A 16,590-nucleotide genomic window follows, 5' to 3' on the forward strand; every position below is an offset into this window, starting at 1 on the left:
CCTCAACCAGTGACATAAATAATCTGATCTCCTCATACCCTTTGCTGAATACATTGTATTTGAAACTGGTAATGGAGGATTAGAAGATATGTCTCAGTACATTAGCAGAAAAGTGTCAATAGCACAATCAACATTGGTCACCCAGGAAAACGGTTCATTAATCAAACTGATGAAAAAAAAATTGATAGCATCAAAATCTACACTCTGCAATTCGTTACAGTATCCGAGACCACAGGAGAAATCGTCTTTACCTTTACTGGAGGGGAGGACCAACGGATGGGAAGGGCCCGCAGGGGCGGATCCAACGTGGGTGCAGGGGGGACTCTCCCCTATACCCACAAGACCCATGGATACCCCCGGAGCAACCTCTTTATTTTTTTTCACCATGAATGATAAACTAAAGGTCCCTAGATGGTTAGAGGTTAAAGAAACTGTGTAATTGAGCCCCCCCCCCCCAAATTTTTGTTCCTGGATCCGCCCCTGGGAAGGGGATCTCGGGTGATGGTGACGGGATCTCAGGTGACGGTGGGGGATCGTCGACGACCTGTTGAGGCGCGACCTGAAACCATCTGGCGGCATACCTATGACAGCTTGAGGGCGAGGTGGCGCCGTGGGTGGCGCCGTGGAGAACGGACGGACGGCGTGGCGGCAGCAAGGGAGGAGGGATCGCGGGTGACGATGACGGTGGAGGGGCGGGATGCGGCGCCGAGAGCAAGGGGGTCGTCGCTGTTCTGGCGAGGGCAATGGGAGGCACGATGGAGGCGCGGGCAGTCGGCGGCGGAAGGCAGAGGAGGAGCGTGCGGCGGCGGAAGGTGGAGGAGGAGGCGCGGGCGGTCTGGGGCTCTGGGCGACGGTTTTTTTTTCTTTTTGCGAAGAAAAGGATTCAGAAGCGCTAATCGGTAGTTAATCCGGCGCTAATTGCAAGGTTAATCCTACTTCTAATTTGCATCATTGGATGAGGGGATCTGATGGTTAGGAATAGGTGGGTGTACTAATTGCACTAAACAACTCGTGCTTTTTATATTAGTCTAGATTATCATATTTTTATGTTGTCCAGAAATGATCGGTGTATTTTGGTAAATTGGTATTCCCTCTCAGCGTCTTTTCCTTTTCCATTTACCTTTACGAAGTAAATGGATCAGCGCATGCAATTGTTTGCGTGTAGTGCCTCATTGTATCCCTTCACCTTCGTGTGCACTATATGACACATCCACTAAAGTGAAGTAATATTTTTCTTTCATCGATACGCTAATTAAATAGAGTATGGGTCGATTTTCTCCTCCTTTGGTCTCAATGCGAACACGATGAATTCTGGAGGGAGGGAGTAATGAAACTGAGTCAGATCCAAGCAGTCCATCCGTTTTGGAGCCGTCTGCTGCACTGAGAAACTGTGATTTTCGGATGCATCGCTCGCTAGTGACCGGTGCACCTCGTACCTGCCAATCTGCCATATATCGTTGGTGGGCGAGTCAACAACTACCTTCCCACTAGTGAGTTGTGATCCCTGGAATCCGGCACAAGACAAATATAGCATAGCGGCGACATGCATCATCATCTCCCTCCAACTCCCAAGTCTCCCAATCTCTCTTGCGCGGTGGCAGAGGTAACGACATGCACACCAAGGAATTCATTGACGGGAAACATTGCCTTGCCGGCGACAAGGACCTGGTACGCCAACATTACATTTGGGATCATTTGTTCATTTCGGCATTTCTTTTCTTTGGGGTTGATGTTTCCTGTGGGTGATTTATATATTTGAGAAATCTCTTGATGGGATTCTCGGATGGAACGAGACATCTAGTTTTTTTGGGTCTAAGTTGCATCCCTGATCAAAGAGATCTAGAAATGGATGAAAATTGGGGCAGACAGAATCACACAATACACCAAAAGCTTCAGTTTTCCAATGTGATTTTTTTTTCAACTATGATCTTCTTTGCAATTTACAATACGGTGAAGATTGAAATGAACGACACCGGAGACCCGACACAGATGCGGAAAACCTTTTCCAGACGCTAAGAGGAACACGAGCTTTTCCAATAACAAAGCTCGGGGACCTGACCAGGGAGGGGCATCCGGCCCCTCCCATTACAATATAAATTTGATCCCCCAGAAAAAAAGGGGAGAAAATTGGACAAAGAACCAATCAAATCAAACCGAAGACCTAAATAATAAATAACAAATAGGCCTAACGATTACTGACCAGACTAGACCATGTGATTTTGGTAAAAGGGCAAAAGGGCACGAGTAGTATGTACATGAGTTATGCACAAGTTGGAGATGAGTTGGACAAAAGGAGAGTAGGAAGATGTTTTGCATTGAAAGGATCACCACTCTTGATAGTCCTTTCTTTAGTGTAGGAAGGTAAAGCCAGAGTTCTCCCTGATCAAAGGCGGCATGTCAACATCTGTTACCTCAATTTCTTTCATTGACTTTGAGATATCATCCACCGAAAACGGAATGCTGCAATCAGAAGTACCATGGCCAACGTTAGAGAACAACTTTTTCAGGTGTGATTGACTTTTGTTGAAGTTTGGTGTAAGGGAATAAACCTTGAATCATCGTCCAGCAAGAAAGAACTGCTCACTGCGTTATTCGAATCTTCTGTCATCATTATCCTCATACTTGAGATGACCTATAAGCATTTGTGCATGAACAAAAACAATATTTAGTGATAAAGAAATAAAGAAATATAGTAGATCCACCGCTTGACCCAGTAGCAGATGTATATTGGAAAATTTGACAAGTAAAATTAGGCCAAACAAGATTACCTCTGACGAAACAGTATGGGTTCCATATTTATCATCCCAATACATTGTGCTGATTCGGTATAGCTGTTGTATGCTTAGGACCTGAAAATTTGCATCATACATGACAAGTCAACCAACAAATGTCAAATGGCTTGAGAAACTTAAATTAGTTCAAAGATCACTTACAGGGCATAAATCGTTGGTAATTTCTTTCAGTGTTTTCTTTGGCTTTTGATGAATTACCTAATAATACAACCAGTTAGATTATCCTATTTTGATCCAGAAAATCAAAAACAAAACAAATAATCGGTATAGAACACCTACAAGGAATCCAACAGCCTGCCTAATATGCTTCAATTCTTCCCAGGAAGAACCTGCATACTGTATATTAATGTGTATGTTAGCACAAGATTAAAATGATCTCCAGGAAACTTAAAAGGTCCATAAATACCTCCTCGGTCGCATAAATACACCACTGCTCTAATTCTGCCAGTCCAGCTTTGACATATTCTCCATTGCTAAATGAACAGCACTCTCGTCGAAGAAGCAGACTACAAGATAAGGAGCATCTCAAAATCCCAACAGAAGGAGAGTACGTAGAACAGGTAAAGCAAAAACCAAATCTTACCTGTTAAACAACTGAACATTAATAAATGAGAAGATTTGAGTGAACACCTTGCTGATTAAGAATGAAGGGACCTGTTGCACATTTAATACAGCACAAGTTAATGTCAACTCAATCAAAATTGTATGTGAGAACACATTGCTTACGTACATAATTGGCTTTCAGAACATTCAAGTAGTTCGTTAGAATTTTCACAATGCTCTGCCAATGGGCAATCAGGGTTTGTTGGGCCAAGGCATTCGCTTGAGAACGAGATCCTTTAATTAGACTAGCACGAGATGTTCTCGGCGCCTGCAAAAAATAAGCATCACAAAAAAAACAAACCTGAAGTTCACTCTCTTTTTATAAACAAATACCAAGCTAGTGCCCCCAATTCATACCTGGATGCAAAGACCAAGTAATGGGGATATTTCCTTCTTCAAGTTGTCTCTTATCATGCCATAGATTTTCTCAAGGAAAGCTGTAAGCTGCTGCTTGAAAAGCAGAGCAGGATACTTGGCTTCAACTTGACGAAGATCACCTATTCCTCCCATCAAGCGGCTAGCCAGAAAAGGACGGCCAGCACTCTGTGGTGAAGCTCTCATTCCCTTTTAATTTCAGAAATGGTGAATTAAAAGATATTCGGACTAGAAAATCCTAAGAGTAAAACAAACAGAGATGAAATATGTTTTACCGAAAACACCCGCCCAAATGATGCAGCAGAAGATCTTCGCCTCTGAGGTGTGAGTCCAGCTGCTCCAGTTGTTTTCAGTGTTCGTTGTAATAGTAGGAGTAATGTGGATGAATTGGAGAGCCAATATGCTAGTTTGTCGTTATTTTCCTGGGCCTTTGGAAAGTAAGAATTTAAACTTAGCTATATAGCAAATTAAGGATATAAAAAACATTAAGGGTAAACGAATTTTAATCTATACTCCATCCATCCCAAAAAAGGACAACTTCTGGGGATGAATCTGACAGTATCCCCAGAAGTTGTTTTTTTTTTTGGGGGGATGGAGGGTGCGAGTTATAGCAGCATTAAAAATTTTAAGCTCCAGTATTTCTGTTTTTCAATTTCTACAGCAAAAGCCTAAGATATCTGTAATAGGCAAACAGAATATCATATGCAGCTTTCCAACTTCCAAGAAAAAGGAGGTAAAGCGGAATGGACAAGCAATATATTATTTATTACCTCTATAGCAGTGCCTATTGTTTGAATTATACGGTCAAAAACACCAGTCCTTTCAACTTCGAATGATCTCCAATGCAGAAGGCATCTGTATATAAGGCAAGCAGCAATGGGCCTCCCACTGGAGAAACCTAGATCTTGTGATACACATTTGATCAGCATATCTTGGTTTTCCTGAAGCATAAAACAAATACAGGATGAAAAATAACTCACAATAGTCATAACTTCAGGGTCAAATAAACAGAGGTGTGAAATTTGCTTCAGGACAGAAATGTCAAACAAACAGAAAAACACACCTGTTGCTTCTCGTTGAGTGATTTTTGTGGCTTCTCCTCAGTCTCAGGCTCTTTAGGGTTGAGTGAGATAGGGGTGATATCCTATGCAGAGATACCAAATATCAGCAACTTTTGAATGAATATCAAATGCACAAATTATTCTTTCCACTTACAGGTAACGGTTTCACTTCTCCATACGGAGCTACACCATTCTCCGGAGTTTTAAGCTAACAAAGCACAATTGATTTGAAATATTAGACCATCAATGTGAAATTTGAAAAGAATTATATTAATACAGAATGCAAGTAGTCAGGGTCATGGAATACTTGGAAGGGAGACTTAGGATATGCAGCTAATGATTTTGCCGTAGGAGAAATAGCAACAGCCTGTTGACGTAGCACTTTGTTCTCAGACTCCATGTTAGTTGCTTTCTCTTCCAGCCTGTGCTCAATTTTACATAAAGACCATTCAGAATGAAGAAAAAGGAGTTAATACAAGTATAAACAGAGGCATCATCCTTAACAAAAGAAAAGCATTACAAACAACGAAATGAAATAATGACAACTGATAGCGTTGTTTAGACTTCACCTCTGGACAGTATCCTGAAGTTGCTCAATCTTTTTCTCTGCACCTTCAAATTTCTTGATTAGTTCTTCATTTCTCCGTTCAGCTTCAGCATATTCTTTCTTTGCAGTTTCTGTTGCTTGCCTTTCTGTTTGCAGCAAAGCCTGAAAACATCACAGTCAGACGTAAGTTCAACTATACAACAAACATATATTTTGAATTCCAAATACACAGGGTCCACTACTGCCATCAGTCTTTTTTCTGAAGAGGGTGGCAAATTGTGGAAACGGGATTTCTAAGCGTATAGGGATTTCTTCAAACTTGACGTAAGTTCAACTATACAACAAACATATATTTTGAATTCCAAATACACAGGGTCCACTACTACCATCAGTCTTTTTCTGAAGAGGGTGGCAAATTGTGGAAATGGGATTTCTAAGCGTATAGGGATTTCTTCAAACTTAGCACACATAACAAAAACCACATGACCTCTTTTTCACTAAACACTTAATAACATTTTCTTCATAAGATAAGCAAAAGTATGGCATAAACCTTGCAAATTTTCACAAGGCAAGCTAATATTGTTGTCAATGAAAAATGCCTCAGCTAAAGATCATTTCATTAAAAGATCAGTGTAAAAATAAGGCTGTATTTATGCATGCACCAACTACTAGGAACCACTTTCAGATTCTACCATACCTTCAGTTGTTCAACCTCTGCTGTCAGTGAGTTAATCTTTTCCGTGTCTTCGACCAATACAGGGGTCTCTTTGATTACTGGAGGTGCCTCTTCTATTGCCTTTCTAGCTGCTTCTCTTTCCTTAACAATCATAGCCTTTGCTTCTTCAACTTGCTGTTGCATATCATGCAATGTCTCTTGCAGCTTAGCAATTTCCTGGGCTTTTGCTTCCTCAAGGTCAGTCTGCAAATTGAGAATGTTACACTTAAGCATCAAGTACCAAACTACCAAGCCCAAATAGTGTCACGTCAGCCTCAACATACCCTTAACCGCTTCTCCAGTCCAAGGCGCCATGTCAGTTCTTCAACACGCTTCTCAAGTTTATCCTTGGCCTCCTTAAGGGCCCCTGTTTCTCTCGCAGCCTGCAGACGATTCATGGATAAACACAACAATGACATATACTATGGTAAAGAATATTTGAAGATTGCAAAGGGATAACAAGCTACCATTTTTAGCTTTCTAAGCTCTCTTCTTGCAAGCCTTTGTCTCCATGCACACTGATAAGTAAGAGCTGCTCCTTGCAGATTCTTGTAATGTGCATAGTCTCTGTGGCAACGCCATCGAGCCTATGTTTAAAAATGCCATAACACAATATTACAATGTGTTTCATCAAAAAATATTACAATAAGTGTTTTAACAACAACAAAGGAAAACTACAAATAGAACAGAAACATGATGGACCTAAACTTCTCAAGCCATGGCATAATTTGTAAAATTGATGAAATACTATTACAAAACAATGTAATTGAAGCCGTACATACTTGGATATGGACAGCTGCTTTAGTTTCCTTTCTGAATCTGAACTCTTTGCGGGCAGACATTGCCCTTAATCCTGTCTGCAACGTGATTGCAGCCTCCTGTAGTTGTAAATAAGACACGCGAGCTTTGTGACGACGAACATTCTTTTGTATCTTCACTGCTGATGCTTCCCGCCTCATGCATTCGTATAATTTACGCGCCAAGGTCCCTAGATTACAAAAAAAAAAAAGGGAAAAGGACAGCTGCATAAAATCTGTCCAGTGCTGCAGAAACTGCATTATACAGAAGGGGAGGAGTACCTCTAACGAAAGATTGTAGCTGTGTTGCTGATCTTCTGAGCGAAACAAACTGTTTCCGTGCAATATATGTAGAGATTTGTCTCTGTATAATTCTTGCTGCTCTTCCTAGCACTTCTGCTCTTCGTGCATCCAGATCAGCCATCTGTCCAGCTCTCAGAAATACCTTTGTTTTTCCGATCTGAAAGACAATCAAGAGATTATGTAAGAGCTAACCCAAAGACGACAACAATAAAACCTCAAAACGTGTATACACAGCATGCATCTTTTTCAAACATTGCTTTCACTGATTCTGTTAACACAATGGCGCAAACTCATGTATACACCATGGGCATTTGGCCTAGTTGCATGTATTACCTGGTAGTTCTCCAGCCCCATTTTTTCCAAAATCTTCTGGCATGCAATTTTATCATCATTGCTAGGTACAAGAACAAGATAAAAGTGAATAGCTTGAAACATCAAAAAAAAAAAAAACTTATGCAACAAAAAACTATGTTTTCTATTCAACTGGATTTCTTACCTTCCTTCTAGAACTTCAGGAGCAAGAACACCAAAGCGATTAACAAATTCATAGAATGTTTTCCTTGTGGGATATCCAGCACAGCTGATCCTGATAGCTTCAAGAACACCCTGCATTTTGTCAGGATTAGTTCACCAGAAGCTAGCATAAAAACAATAATAGAACATGTGAATCTTACTCCGCATCGCAGTTGTTGTATAACATTTGTGTTCTCAAAAATGGCTGGCTTTAGGAGGTTATTTGGCTTCACACATCTAATATAATGGGGTTCTGTTGAGCTCAAGGTCTCCATGAGAGATTGAAGTTGCAGCTGAGAGTTGGACAGCAGGAATGTAAACACAAAAAAGGTCAGCAGCATTGTAAACAAGATATACTTTCCCAGATAGAAATAAAGCAAGACTTCTGCACTGAATTTTAATCATATTTATATTATCACATGAAATTATTTAGGAAGACAAATTGAATGGTATCATTAGCATGCAGCGAATCTATATATACTTTTACATGAATCAGAAGATTGACTGCACGATAACTTACATTTTGAGACAGAGGGACCGCCTTGTTTGACTTGCTAAGTTGCTAGAGGTTATAAATATAATTAGTGAAGACTTGAGCAATCTTTACAGATGTAACAACACCATTTTTTTTCTGTACGATATACATGCAGACCTAATGACTATGTCACTATGTATAGCAGGAGGAAGTGAGCAACAGTGTTGTCATACGCCGCCATTATGGCAACCAAAGGAGAGTACGAAGGGAAGGTCAGAAGGATATGTGAGAACTCACATGCTAGGAATTTTGAATAACACTGATGCAGCGACATACGTAGTACATAACATTTAAAAAGGATGCACGTATTAACTAGATAACTTCTGATACGATACATTGGTACCATTTTAAGGCTACAAACAAGGTAGGATGTGTAAATAAGTAAGGTGTATGCTACTACAAATTTTTCCAACCATATTGTGGAAGCTAGAACAAAATCAAGTAAAGTTTCACCTTGAAACGTGACCCGATTGATGAAAATTTTGAAGATTTTGCAGTCTCTTCAGGGAGTGCAGGAAATAAAGCAGCTACAAAAGGACAAGAAGAAGCATTCAGCAAATCCTGATGTTCAGCCACTACATAATCTTTGTTCTTGTCTAGGAAAAAATCAGCCTGGTACGTCACCTGTGGATGATACATAACGATGTCTAATTAGTATGATGGTTACCTTCTGTAACAATACACATATGTTTTAATGAAGAAGGCTTACATCACCAGCATAATGAACAATTGTAAAATCTGTGCGTGAAAGCTTCGGTTTGGCAAACCGTTTGTTATTCTTAAATGTTGTATACAACTTCTGCGCAAACGTCTCATGTGTCGATCTAGGAAACATACTGCGAACAAAATTTGCAAAACATTATTAATTCGCAAGCAGTTACATGTCACAGGATTGAGATAATCTACAATTGATCCAGATGTTATAGTGATTGAAGATATATATGTTGCTTGCAAGTGGTTTGGAATGATAGTTGTGAATTCCAGAACATACCATGCTTCATCCAGAAGTGCGATCAAACCACCTTTCTGCGAGTACGGAAACATATGTTATTGCCATTTTATAGAACTCCAAAATAAAAGGTTATTACAAGCAATATGTTGTTTCCAATTTCCACAATCAAATACTAACAAGCAATATGTTGTCTGGACAAGCCTTAGCTCATCCTAGAACTAGAAGCATCGCACGTATGAAGGGAATCTGTAAAGCTCATTATAGCTAGGAGACTTTCTTCTACCAACCACATACTATCAGACACAAGTCTGTTGAAACATTATATGCACTGCAAGTACAATGTTACCAAAAAGACCTACAACCTAAGGACATAACACCAAATAAACAGATTAATTTAATTAATCCATGAAATCAGTAAACTCCCAGATGGTAGGGCCCTGAAGGTTCAAAACTTACAAAACAGATTTTCCTCTAGCCTAAGTTAAGCTATCTCGAGCAGCAAACATCAAACAGACTAGGAGCCTACATGATAATCATTTCAAAATGAGAACACAAATTGGATCATTTTCTTACTGATTTATAATTACTGACACTATTATTGGCAGGAATAGTACTGCAGATATAACCCCATAGGAACAGCTGAACAAGCCTTGTTGCCCAACCACCATTTGTAGGATGAGAATAGGTTTTTTTGGGAAATTTTATCCCATCTCTTCATCTAATATTCCGAAAAGCTTATAGTGGAACTAGATAAATTTAGCTTGTAATATATATTCTTTTGAAGAGCTTATATTATACTACATCCGCCCCATAATCTAAGGGATTTTGGTATACATTTGCATAGCCAAAATATGCCATCTCATAGCATGTAAGAATGTGTACCTTCTCAATCAAGTCTAACACATCTTGATTATCAACAAACTCTATGTAACTCCAGTTTATCTCCTCTCTGGTGTATTCTTCTTGTTCCATTTTGAACACATGCTGCAGGACAAACATCTCACATTAGACACAAACCAGCAATCTCTAGAGCAAAGCCCTCTTTCAAGAACAAATTCAAGATGTACCTGGTTAAAATGTTGTTGCAGCTTTTCATTTGTATAATTGATGCACAACTGCTCAAAACTGTTTAGAGGAGTGCAACATGTTGCTGTTTTAGCGTATGTTATGAAATGGATTTTTGGCCTAGTTTGAAAAAGGTGAAAAACACTAACCTGTTAATTTTGAAACTCTCAAAACCATATATATCAAGAACACCAATCAACTGTTTTGAGTTTGGGTCCTGTCCAATGGAGACATTGATCTTCTCCACAATCCTGAGAAGAAGATAACAGTAATAGTGGGGAAATGTCAAGATGCATAGTTGAAATCTAATTGAGTTTTTCTGCCAGGGCAAAGGGAAAGGATCATTACCAATCAAATAATCGGGAGTATATTGTTTTTGCTAATGCATCTCTGCTAACAAGTGCAGAAGCAGGATCAAGTGTTCTAGTTATAATTTCTTCAGGAGTAACTATTACTCGTGTTATCAGTGCTTTTTCCAGATTATCGCAATTACACCTGTAAGAAATTTTAGTCGTTAGCAATATGATTTTTGGTCACCCTGAACATTTAGGAAAATAATAAAAGAAGAAATTTACTCACTTCAACAGTTCTGCTGCAGTGTTAAGGTGGAACCTGGATTTGTCATCCTTGATCACAGATGAATCAATTTCTGTTCCCTTAGCAAAATTTATATTTCCAAGATGAAGTATAGCAGCTACAACCCTGAATATAGCTTCCTGTAATACAATTTGGTAATTACGTATTTACCATTAGTCCTCAAACTAGTATTTCCAACAGCTTCAGGCCTTCAGCACAATACAATACAAACCTGCTCTTCCTCATTGATTCCAACTATGTCCATGGCCCTTCTTGTTGCTAAATATTCTTCAGCATCATTAATTCCTTCTACTTCAATACAGCTTGACTGATTGAGGTAATGAAAGGATCTAGCATCGGCCAACTTATACCTCTGTGTATCCTGCATATGTATATCCATAGTAAAGAATATCCTTTAGGCTACATTCAGTCCCACGTTCGAAACAGAGATTAATAGTCAGACAAATATCAGTAAATCAATAGGAAAACATACCTCTGGGGGTGCAGCACAAAGGAAATAAAAGCAATGATAATTTCTCTCTGGAGTATTTATTTGGCATACACGGGATCTTTCCAGCAAGTAAGTTCTGATAGCAGCTCCTGAAATGCGTCCAGTCTTGTCGAATTGGATCTCAACAAACTTACCAAAGCGACTTTACCAGAATCGTAAAGCAAATGAGGATGTCAAAAAACCAATTGGTGATGTCCAAATAAAGCAAGAAGAAGTGTCAATGAAAGGAAAAGAAAATGAAAGCAACAAGGTTAACTTACCTCGAGTTATTGTTCCGCACAGTCTTTGCATTACCAAAAGCTTCAAGAACTGGGTTTGACTGAAATTATATCGGTTATTAGGTAATCAGCCAACGGAATTTTTTTTATTTGAAAAATAAATTACTATGCAGACAAAGAGAAGGCTAATGAATTGCCTCTAGAACTTGCTGTTCTACAGTTCTTCCTTCTACTCCTGATCGCCCACCTAAGTGTGCCAGATATCTCATAAGCATCTTTGTTGTTTCGGTCTTGCCAGCACCACTTTCACCACTGACCAATATAGAGTTGCTTTTCCCTTCATTTATCATTGCTCTGGTTGCTCGCATTAATAGGTCATATCAGGGAAATGTAGGTATATAAAAAGTACAATCTGCTGACAGGATCATATATATGGCAATATCAATATTATACAACAGTTCACCTGTAAGCAACATCTGCAACTGCGAAGACATGAGGACTCAGCTCCCCAAAATCTGCACCTTTGTATTGTTCCATCATATGGGTATCATAGAGATGTGGCAATCTTTGAAATGGGTTTACCGCAATCAAAATGCTGCCAGTGTAAGTCTGGGAATGCAACAGAATGATAATCATGCGCTAGTCATGTAGTGCATCTAAAGTAAGATTTTGGGCAGAAATGATAAGGCACTCACATATATTTCATTTAGCTCATAACGGGTAGCAAGATTCTGTAGAACACCAGGCTCATGTAAGTATGATAATCTTGTCATATCGTCCACTCCTCCTGGTGGAGCTTCCATATCCTTGGGGAAAACTTTTGATTTATTTGTCTTAACCTGTGCAAAAGCATTACTTGTGATGAAACTCGTAATCCATTTTATGTCAAAATGATACAATCCATGGTTACAATGAAGCCACATATAAATAACTAAACAAACAGTATTGCGAAGTTCTCCTTGTACATTAAAACAGAGCAAAATAGATCCATTGAAGGATTTTAAGGAAATACTAAGAACTAGAAAGAGATGATCTGCAGAATGCAAGATAAGAAACTGCAAACTGTACCTTTTTCCCATTTGAAGTCTGCACATGAACTTCATTGTCTTTTATGCTAACAACCTCTCCATCTATCCAGGCTAGATTTGGGTCCTCGACCCAAACATGAGAACCAACAATAATATTAACAGGAGTCCCCTGCAAAACACATGGTGCAGTAATCAAACAGATGCCTAGATAAAACAGAACTAAGAATAATTTAAGGCTTTGATGGATGATCTAATACTCCTCCCTCATTCTCATGCAGAGGGTTGTGTTACATCTTGCGAAATTGTCATATATAACTGACAACTGAGAATATGCATAAGTATGTTGGACATGACAGAGGATAAAAAGGAGACGTCCATGACGTATCGCTGCCAACTTTACCAAGCATCAGACACTCAGGGTTGACGAATACGTCATATGACATATCATTAAAAGGCTTTTCAAGAAATAGGGATTTTAGCCGAAAGGTAAACACAGGATTTGCTTTAGTGGAATGAGTGATTCGATGTCCTCTTCTTTTTTTTTCCTCCAACGTGTAGGTCACAGGTGGATTCATAGTAGATCTCGCAGGTGAATTTTAGTTAACAATTCCTCCAATGATTGTATCCTATACTTATATAGTTGCCTCCCACTAACTGTAGTAAGTGCTAATTCTCTCATCTCTCATGTAGACACATTACCTCAATTGTTTTCATAGTCTTTTAGGTGATTGTTCTAAGGTACAAATTGTCTCTCTTTTCCACACCATGCATATCAATTATGTATAGCCTTTGGAGAAATGATTAAAGGTTCTTATGGTACAAAGCACATGAAATAAACCATTTGGTAACAAGAAAATTCCGACTTCGCTCATTATGCCTACCATTTTATCATGCAATTTTCCCACAGCAAAAACACGGGGTCTCATCTAGAAGATTGATAAGATTCAAAAATCAGAGCACTAAAACATCAGGCTAACATTCACTCCACTAGTCCACTTACCATGCAATATGTCAAAATCAGTTTTGTGATGTGCAAACTTGTTAAGGCTTGAAAACCTTAGTATTTGTCTTTTGCGGTATCAGAGTATCATGAATTCATGATATAAAAACCTTGGTATTTAAGTTTGCAAAGTATAATAGTGTTTCCTTACTAGTTCTTTCAAAACCTCAGTATTTATAAGTTTTGCAAAGTATAATAGCATTTCCTTACTAGTTGCTTCAAAACCTTAGTATTTAAGTTTTGCAGAGTTTCAGTAATATTTAAGCTTAATCCTAGCTAGTTGGTTCAAAAACATGAAAATATCAGTCTCCTCAAATTGTTTTAGTTAGAGCTTTTCGAATAAATATTCGAGTTCAGAAAGTTGTGTCAGGACTCGGGACCTAAAAACTGCTCATAATGCATATGAAAGGGCACGGTTCCATTTCGAACATCACCTAGCAAACTTCAACAAGCACACCAAAAGTAAAACACAATACCATGCTTCACACGAAGCTATAAGCAAACATCTTATTCCGCGTCCTTCACATTATTGCACAATCAATTTCTCCGCAAATAATAGCTAACCATTGTTGTCATCCATGTCACTCGCAGGAGCCATTTCACCTACCAAGTTACTACTATCCAAAGCTCCAAACCAAGTTGCTCTATCCCAATTTTGCATGAGTCCAGGTTTCTCGTAAGGTGGCAAACTAGGCAGCTAAACAATTTGTAACTACACTACAGTGAGAGCAATGAAAAATTGTGTAGTAGTACCAAGTAATGATGGAACTACTATGAGCAATTTCAGTTGAACCCCTAACTTTTTGTTTTGGGGAAAAAATGCTGTTTTCGTACTAAAGTTAAGACAAATAGAAAACCTAGCTTCTAGTCCCAGATCTAGAAGAGAAGATATGGATAACGCGAATTCGAGAAAAGTGTGCGTAGAACGAGATGGAGATGAGAAAGGAAGAGGATGCGCGTCGGTACGGGGTGCTCACCATGACGACGGCGGCGGCACCGCTGCTCGCGGGATGGATGGAGATCGGCGCAGGCGGCGGGCAGACGAGCTCGCGAGGAGACGGGAGCCGCGGGGCCGAGGGGAATCAGACGCTCAGAGCACGCGGCGGAAGCAGCAGCGGGACGCCCCCGGCGCCGCTGCTCGCCGGTGGCGATGGAGATCGGCGCGACGGCGCAGTCGGCGGGGCCAAGGGCTAGCTCCCGAGGGCACCGCGCGCGCGCCGCCCCGGTCTCCTCCCGCTACCCCCCGCTGCTTTGCCACCACCACCTACCCACCCCTAGCTGTTGGTTGCTGCCCCCAACTTCTCTCTTCCTCCTATGCGATTCGACGCGGCTGCTTGTTGGTTCGATTGCTTCGAGCGCGCCGCCGTGTGGCTCTGTGTCGGCTTCGTCGTCGGCGACGGCGGCGATGACGGCGGCGGCGGCGGCGGCGGAGTCGTGGAGGGGAGGGGAAAGGGACAGAAATGGTAATTACAGGCTGTTTCGTTTTTAGTTCCCTTGCGTTTTGAAAGAACCGAGGAATTCTGCTCTCTTGGAGCAAGGCAGCTAAAATACCTGCGCTTTTCGCTTCAAGGGCTTGTACTTCTCGGAATTTCACTTTTTTTCCTCTTAGCATTTTCGTTTTAGTCCTTATGATTGAAAAGAAAATAAATAAAGGGTGTCAATCGGAAGGTTACTAAACATTTTTGTAGGTATGTACTTCTTCTTCAAATAGGAGGGGGATGTATAATATAATATGTGATGGTGATTAAAAAGAGAGGGATTAACAGTTAAAACATTGTATGTGAAAATAGTTTTTATTGATGGCTTAAGCGTTACTTCCTTGGAACAACGTTTGCCCGCTCACAAAACACTAGCATGTGAAGAGAAAAAGATGCACTCGATATTAATGTTATGTTAAGCACAAAATATAGGTTTGTGTAGAATTCAAAGTGATGTTCCAATATTTTGTTCTCTTTTTTTAACTCTATATATATTAGTATTGCCCTTCTAGTCTTTTTCATTATCCATATAAAATTCAAAATCATAAAGATGACCGGTCAGTAATCATGACTCTGTACTTCAATAACTATATCAAGTTTCACTCCCCTGGTATTGGTCCTCAAGAAAAAAAAGTTATTTTCTCCTGCACTGAAAATGTTCTGTGCCCGACATTTCAATAACATAGGTTGCCATAAAAGTAATTTAAGTCCCCTTTTGAAACACAGGTGAAAAAACACATAGGAACAGAAAAAACATTTGAATTAAAATAATACTTCCTCCCTTTCATATTACTATAAGACTTTCTATAATTACCCATATTCATATACTCCCTCCGTCCCATAATATAAGGGATTTTGAGTTTTTGCTTGCAATGTTTGACCACTTGTCTTATTCAAAAAATTTTGAAATTATTATTTATTTTATTTGTGACTTACTTTATTATCTACAGTACTTTAAGCACAACTTTTTGTTTTTTATATTTGGAGAAAAAAATTTAAATAAGACGAGTGGTTAAACGTCACAAGCAAAAACTCAAAATCCCTTATATTGTGGGACGGAGGGAGTAGATGTTAATTAATCTAGACATACGAATGAGAACAATGCTAGAAAGTCTTATAATATAAAATGGAGGAAGTATGTTTTATAATCCTATAGTAATTGAGAACACAATAATCGGGAAGATGAGCCAGTTGATTGTACCATAGAAAAAAATCAACCAAATAAAAATATCACAAGAGGTCTAGTCACTTGCTCATTTCCCTAAAGAATTGGTGAAAACAATCCTACGAAAATTTTCATATCATCTTCCTATGAATGAAAGGATTTTATTAAAAAAATCCTTAGAAGAATGAATCCTCTAAAATTATTTTGACAATCCTTCCATTTCAAAGAGGGCCATAGGATCTTGGGGTTGTGTGGAACTTAAACAAAACATACGAAATTTAGGAAACCTCATTATTTTTTCAATGGGCTTCCTGCATGGTTTCTAACGTTCCAAAGGATTGTGGGCCTATTCGGCT

General features: G+C 39.4%; 1 protein-coding gene across 1 annotated transcript; it reads right to left on the reverse strand.

Moving 5' to 3' along the window:
• Nucleotides 1–1,873: 1,873 nt before the first annotated feature.
• Nucleotides 1,874–15,091, reverse strand: LOC127768888 (myosin-17-like). The gene is made up of 39 exons (XM_052294555.1): nucleotides 14,569–15,091; nucleotides 12,632–12,760; nucleotides 12,259–12,402; nucleotides 12,027–12,172; nucleotides 11,761–11,917; nucleotides 11,606–11,664; nucleotides 11,328–11,487; nucleotides 11,067–11,216; nucleotides 10,838–10,974; nucleotides 10,607–10,753; nucleotides 10,408–10,509; nucleotides 10,261–10,318; nucleotides 10,076–10,177; nucleotides 9,233–9,267; nucleotides 8,951–9,077; nucleotides 8,695–8,865; nucleotides 7,868–7,999; nucleotides 7,690–7,799; nucleotides 7,527–7,587; nucleotides 7,173–7,350; nucleotides 6,876–7,081; nucleotides 6,561–6,680; nucleotides 6,378–6,476; nucleotides 6,076–6,297; nucleotides 5,401–5,540; nucleotides 5,139–5,253; nucleotides 4,986–5,039; nucleotides 4,834–4,914; nucleotides 4,541–4,711; nucleotides 4,046–4,198; nucleotides 3,753–3,959; nucleotides 3,523–3,663; nucleotides 3,376–3,446; nucleotides 3,199–3,298; nucleotides 3,072–3,128; nucleotides 2,934–2,990; nucleotides 2,769–2,849; nucleotides 2,550–2,632; nucleotides 1,874–2,460 (listed from the first exon to the last, which is right to left on the reverse strand). The coding sequence occupies exons 1-39, from the start codon at nucleotides 14,569–14,571 to the stop codon at nucleotides 2,349–2,351; spliced, it is 4,578 nt and encodes a 1,525-aa protein (XP_052150515.1). The 5' UTR covers nucleotides 14,572–15,091; the 3' UTR covers nucleotides 1,874–2,348.
• Between the last annotated feature and the right edge of the window lie 1,499 nt (nucleotides 15,092–16,590).

The sequence above is a fragment of the Oryza glaberrima genome, chromosome 3 (genome assembly GCF_000147395.1).
Source record: "Oryza glaberrima chromosome 3, OglaRS2, whole genome shotgun sequence".
Lineage (NCBI taxonomy): Eukaryota > Viridiplantae > Streptophyta > Magnoliopsida > Poales > Poaceae > Oryza > Oryza glaberrima.

Bases quoted from the DNA above. Each gene is read 5' to 3' on its own strand.
- LOC127768888 (XM_052294555.1), bottom strand. The intron at 6,477-6,560 runs GTAGCTTGTTAT...AATCGTCTGCAG, and splicing joins AGCTTAGAAAGCTAAAAATG to GCTGCGAGAGAAACAGGGGC. The intron at 4,712-4,833 runs GTGTGTTTTTCT...TTTATGCTTCAG, and splicing joins CACTCAACGAGAAGCAACAG to GAAAACCAAGATATGCTGAT.